This window comes from Eufriesea mexicana, unplaced genomic scaffold (genome assembly GCF_001483705.2).
Source record: "Eufriesea mexicana isolate 0111107269 unplaced genomic scaffold, ASM148370v2 scaffold10662, whole genome shotgun sequence".
NCBI classification, from domain to species: domain Eukaryota; kingdom Metazoa; phylum Arthropoda; class Insecta; order Hymenoptera; family Apidae; genus Eufriesea; species Eufriesea mexicana.
The window spans coordinates 146380-152567 of NW_016918322.1; the positions used below are offsets into that span (position 1 = coordinate 146380).

General features: G+C 27.4%; 2 protein-coding genes across 3 annotated transcripts; both read left to right on the forward strand.

Moving 5' to 3' along the window:
- The first annotated feature begins 694 nt into the window (after window positions 1-694).
- On the forward strand, window positions 695-3066 carry LOC108553501 (RAS oncogene family member Rab18). Of its 2 annotated transcripts, none has more exons than XM_017908417.1 (5): window positions 695-772; window positions 1965-2094; window positions 2173-2290; window positions 2375-2692; window positions 2750-3066. In XM_017908417.1, the coding sequence occupies exons 2-5, from the start codon at window positions 2027-2029 to the stop codon at window positions 2918-2920; spliced, it is 675 nt and encodes a 224-aa protein (XP_017763906.1). In that variant the 5' UTR covers window positions 695-772; window positions 1965-2026; the 3' UTR covers window positions 2921-3066. The 2 variants fall into 2 exon arrangements, with proteins under 2 accessions (XP_017763906.1, XP_017763907.1); XM_017908418.1 differs by lacking the exon at window positions 695-772 and adding an exon at window positions 1789-1844.
- A 1250-nt stretch (window positions 3067-4316) lies between these two features.
- On the forward strand, window positions 4317-5776 carry LOC108553502 (ribosomal RNA small subunit methyltransferase NEP1). Its single transcript, XM_017908419.1, has 5 exons — window positions 4317-4463; window positions 4607-4763; window positions 4982-5225; window positions 5313-5521; window positions 5663-5776. The coding sequence occupies exons 2-5, from the start codon at window positions 4620-4622 to the stop codon at window positions 5774-5776; spliced, it is 711 nt and encodes a 236-aa protein (XP_017763908.1). The 5' UTR covers window positions 4317-4463; window positions 4607-4619.
- Window positions 5777-6188: the final 412 nt, after the last annotated feature.

Below are 6188 nucleotides of genomic sequence, written 5' to 3' on the forward strand. Positions count from 1 at the left end.
CATTAAAGCAGATAGTAAATACTGAATAAAACATTAATACCTATTTGAATTATTGCATTGTGGTGACATCTACCGTACATGTTTGAAGTTAGTGATCGTATACTACCGACACCTAGTAACGCCAGTAACAATTAATGGTGTACATCACAACGATGTATAGTATAAACCGATCATATAAAACTACGTATCCTATATTTTAAAATATCAATTCTGAAAAATTAAGTTTATTGTGTCCTTTCCGACGGTAAATGTAGGTATTATATTATAATACCTAACAATGTATAAATGTATATTGTTAGAATTTTTAATGAAATTAAAATCATAGTAAAAATTATTATAAAATATCATATAGTATATAATAAAATTCTTCAGTACGTAACATTTAGTACAACATGATAATTAATTACAATACGTATAATTTTTTCAATTAATCTAATTTTTTCTATCATAAATACATATTCTTACCTCCAAAAATAAAAATATTTCAAGTAGATATATCATAGAAACTTAAGCATTGTAGAAGTGTAAATGTAATTATGGAGCATAATTATAATTTATAAAAATATGTAAATCACTAAATTGTTTATGACAAATTACCCATAACATGAAAATATAATGAAAAAATTAATGAGTCATTGATTGTTATAGTAGAGAAGTAATTGTTAAGTGAGGTGGTAATGATTATGACTTCTCACACGACCTTCAGTAAACAGCGATCATCAGCTACATAAAGACCGTCGCATTAGAGCTGCACTTGGCAATTTCATTTCAGGTAAGATTAAAATTTTAAACAAGATAAGTTCGATATGTAAAAATTAATAGGATAATAGTTTATGCCAGGATTACCATTTAATCGTTTCGTCAATTAAGCATTAATAATCTATATAAAGACAAAGGGATTTAAAAGTATAAAATTCTATACTTCATTTGTGCTGATAAAATATTCTGTTCTATACCTTATTTGTCACATCATAGTTATATTTAGTTTTAATTCTAACTACTACTGACGTTGCAATCGAATTTGGTGGTAACATTGGAAATGATACTAAAGTGGTAAGAAATTCTAGAACCCTTAAAGCGCGAAACAAAAAATGCATCGAGTGACAAATCTATCTTATACTCTATCTATGATTTAAATCACATACAAGGTACTGAATAAACCTATCATTCAAGGCATCTTTTTCAATTCTGTCCTAAATACTGAAGTAGAAGTTAGTGTATTGTGTGTGACGTATTTTTACATTGATGTGTGGTTAGGCTGCGTCATTTCTACTGTTATTAAATTCGCGATAATTTGAAATATTTAAAAAATTCAGAAATATTAATTTAATCACAGTTTATAATAATAGCATTGTATCCACTATTAAAAATATATCCATTTTAAATATATCAAAATAGATATTTACTATTAAATGTAACGATGTTGTTAATTTTATTATCAAATTTCACTAATAGTATAAAATTTAGCACAATATATTTAAAAAATACATACAATTTCTTGATTATAAGTACTTCAAATAAAAATTGATATACAAATGTATTTTTATTACGTTTTACACAATGGTTACTAGGCTTCGTCAGTCGATTGTTAAGAAATTTTATAGAAATTGAAGTTTGCAAAATATATCAAAGTTGAGTTTCAGTGACGTTTCAGGATGTTCTTTGTCGTGTAATTGATTGATGTGCTTAACATTTTTTAAAATATTAGGCTAAGTAGACAAATAGTATAGTTTCTGCCCTGTTTGTTAGTTTCAAGTAAAATCAGAATAGGTTATTATAGTTTAAGAATAGGTGTATTTTCGTGTAACCAACCTGTTTTTAGAATCTACTTGAGAAATAGACAAGTAAATCTATTATATATAAAAAATACTGTAAAAACAAAATGCATTAATTTATTAAAAATATTGATATATCTTACACAATATAATTGTTCAAATTGAAATTAATATTTTAACTTATAACAGTGGCAATACTACAAAGAGATAAATAAAATATTTACATAGAGTGCTGTGATACAATATTAACAATGGATCAAGATGTATTAACAGTGTTAAAGATATTAATGATAGGAGAATCAAATGTGGGAAAATCAAGGTAATTAACAAAAAAATAAGTTATTTAATTGCTATGTAAGTTTTATTAATATATTTACACTATTATTTTTGTTGGTAGTATAATCCTTAGATTTACAGAGGATGAATTCCATGAAAATATGCAAAGCACGGTTGGTATGGATTACAAAACTAAACAAGTTACAATTGATGGTAATACAGTGAAACTTGCAATTTGGGTTAGTCACATCAATGAATTGTTATCACAAAAGTTTTGTGCTTTATTTTCAGTAATATATTAATATATTAAAAAATTATTACAGGATACTGCAGGACAAGAACGTTTTCGTACCTTAACACCTAGTTATTATAGAGATGGTCAAGGTGCTATATTAGTATATGACGTTACAGATAAAGTTACTTTTATGAAATTAGAAACGTGGCTTAATGAATTGAATACATACTGCAATAAAATGGATATCATTAAAATGGTAGTGGGTAATAAAATAGATTTACCAAATAGAGCAGTAAGCACCGAAGAAGGCCTACAATTTGCTAGAAGACACCAAACTCTATATATTGAAAGTAGTGCTAAAACAGCAGATGGAATTAAATGTTGTTTTGAAGAACTTGTACAAAAGGTATAATTTTTTTTTTCTTTTAAATTGCCATATAATACGAATGAATATTATTTATAGATAATACAAACACCTGGTTTATGGGATCGACATATTTGTGATCGAATGCTTAAATCATATGGTAATGGTAATATGGGAGGTGCAAGACATAGAGGTCAAAGAGGAATACAACTAGTAGATGAACCTGAAGGAGACAAAGCATCTTCAAATTGTTATTGCAGCTTGATTTAATTAACTAAAATGTGTGATACTTCAATTTTTAGAAATTTGATTTCAATATGCATTTGTGAAAAGGTTGAGAATCGCTGGTCTACTTGTTAAAAAAAGAAAAATATGATTGTAATATATTCTATTCAATATCTTATTTGTAATTTCATATCGACATTTAATTTTAAGTCTAATCATTATTAATGTTGTCACGGACATATAAAATAGATTTATCATTACATGGACTTTTGTGTCTCAATTTTGACTGCCTCACCGACCTAAAAATATAAGACTGATTATAGTGTCCTCTACACAAGAACGACAACCATTTAAGGAGCCATTCCTCGAATTTCTTTTGGTATTGGAGTCATAGAGAAAATGTATCTGTGTGAAAATGCATGAAACTTGAATACCGCGAGGACTGAATTTGTCTCACCGTTAGAATGATTGAAGCCAAATGAAGTTTTTTCATTTTTTCGTACATGATTTTTATATGCAAATTGCACCAATTCTGATGATTCTCTGATATGTTATAAAAATCAACATTTTAAACAATTTTTTCCAATAAATATAGCCTTCAATGTACCACCTTTTGAGTGAACAGTGTCAGCTATTCGCTATTCATAAAAACATTCTTCCTGTAAACACAGTCGGCGAGCTGTTCATGAGCTTCTTGTAACTGTATCACAAATATGCTCACGTTTCGAATTCAATATACATTAGTACAGTTTTTTGTAAATATTTCGAAAACTAAAGAAGAGTTTTCAAAATTTTGATTTGTATAAAATATTTAAAAATCATCAAAATCGATTAAAGTGTCCAGTTTCTAAATAAGTACCGAAACATTTTCCAAAGTATAATATAAAAAAGAAAATACCTTCACTGTGTTATGTTATTAAAGAAAACTAAATGTTCAATCGCTGATTCAAGACTGAACAGACGTGGAGTATTCATTTGCGCACATCGCGTGTACATTTGTCGTATTTTCGAGTAATACAGAATGATCCACTCTTTAGAATACTCAAAAGCATTGCCGTTAGAAGAATTGCATTTTTATTGAAGCTCAGATGGTTATATGTGTGTATATATATTGTTAAAAGAGTAGTATTTGTATTATTGTAGTATTGTATTAGTATTTGTATTATTCTGAATAATATATCATATCTCTATTATAAATAATATATTAAGTATTTGAAAATTTAGAAAAGCTTACACAAGGACCCATGAATAATGAAGAACGTTATGAACATTTGCTGTAGAAAGAATTTGGAATAAAAATGCAATAAATTCTAGCGATTCATTACTCTTATCTCGAAAATGTACTGTTTCTAAAAGTATTCTAGGAACAAAATATTTTATTTGAATTCATTGAAGTTCCCGCTATACGTTACAATCAGTTCGAATACTCTGTTGGCAATGTTGAGGATGACAAAAATGGTAAGTCGGTTCTGGAGGAAATCTGGATCGAAAAAATGTACGTAATGTTAGGTTTATTCTATACATTTTTTATTAGAACGGTATGGAAATCTATGAATTTCGAGACGTAAATCAGAAAATGTATAAGAAGGTAGGTCTATTTTGTATTAATACTTTTGGAATTTTCAAGTTGCGCCACTTGTTAGGTCTTATTTTAATTTCAATCCTTTACATTCTATTTATTACCATGTGCATTGGATTCTAGAGTGTATGTTTACAAATTTTAATTTCTAGTAAATATAAAATAATGGGGCAAAAACGTAAGAATGACAAAAGAAAAGATGAGTTTGAATATGATCCAGCTCCTAAACATCTTCACATCGCTCATATTAAAAATCAAGAGAAACGTTTAATTGTTATCTTAGAAAAAGCTCAATTGGAGTCCGTTAAAGTAAGGTTATATTTTGTTTATAATATCTAAAATAGATTTTAAATTTGTTTTAATATACTTTATTTTTATAAAAGAGCTTTAATTAATTAAGTAATTAGTCACAAACTAATTTTGTTATGCAAAAACAATAATTATATTTGAACAAGATGTATATAAAAGTTATTAAAAGTTATTACAGATCTTTATGGTAACTATATGGAAATGTTTAATATTTTCAGGTTGGAAACAGTTTTGAATTATTAAATTGTGATGATCATGTTAGTATATTAAAAAAGAATAATCGAGAACCTGGTACATGTCGACCAGATATTACTCATCAATGTTTATTAATGTTAATGGATAGTCCACTAAATAGGGCTGGACTTCTACAAGTTTATGTACATTCAGAAAAGAATGTACTGATAGAAGTAAACCCACAAACTAGAATACCAAGAACATTTAAACGTTTTGCTGGTCTCATGGGTAAAAATAAATAATTTAAATAAATGTACATATTTGTTGCAAAATTTTATTTTTAAAATTTGTATTAATTTTTCTGCTGTTTTACAGTACAATTATTACATAAATTTAGTGTTCGTGCTTCTGGTGGTTCAATGAAACTATTAAAAGTAATTAAAAATCCCATCACTGATCACTTACCAGTTGGTTGTCGTAAAATTGCAATGTCATTTAATGCAAATAAAGTACAAAATGCACGAGAATTAGTTCTTCTTGATGAACCAATTGCCATTGTAGTAGGTGCAATGGCCCATGGACAAGTAAGATTTATTTAATGCTGTAACTAATACTTTATATATATACATATCAATTAATATATGTATAAACTAGTGAAAGATAATATCATTATATGTTATCCTATTTAATGTTGTTATTTCATTTTTCAATAATTGAAATTACAGGTGAAGCCAGATTATGTAGAAGATACTATATCTATAAGCAATTATCCATTATCTGGTGCTTTAACATGTAGCAAACTGTGTACAGCATTCGAAGAAGTTTGGGGAATAGTGTAACATCAAATTAAACTGGATTCTCAAGGTTTTTTATTTATTTTTGTATTATATACGAATAATTTTTACTTGATTAAAAACGAAAATAAAACAATAAAATAAGTAAATATATTGTGTATTTTATATAAAATTATGGTATATTGAACCATCTAAAAGTACATCATAACGCGTTTTCATTTATATTCATTTACGTTAAAAACAAGTATCGTATAGTGTTGCGCAATTCTCAATGGAAAATCCTAAACAGAATGACTCATCAATATTGGTTTTCAAACGATTGGTCCATACCAAAGACACTACGAAAGTACACCAATCGCTGTTCAGAACGATAAAGCTGATGGCGACCGGAAGGATGCTACGTGTGCATTGACATCAAGTCCTACATATCTAGTTTCTTTTTTGACTTTCGTATTTC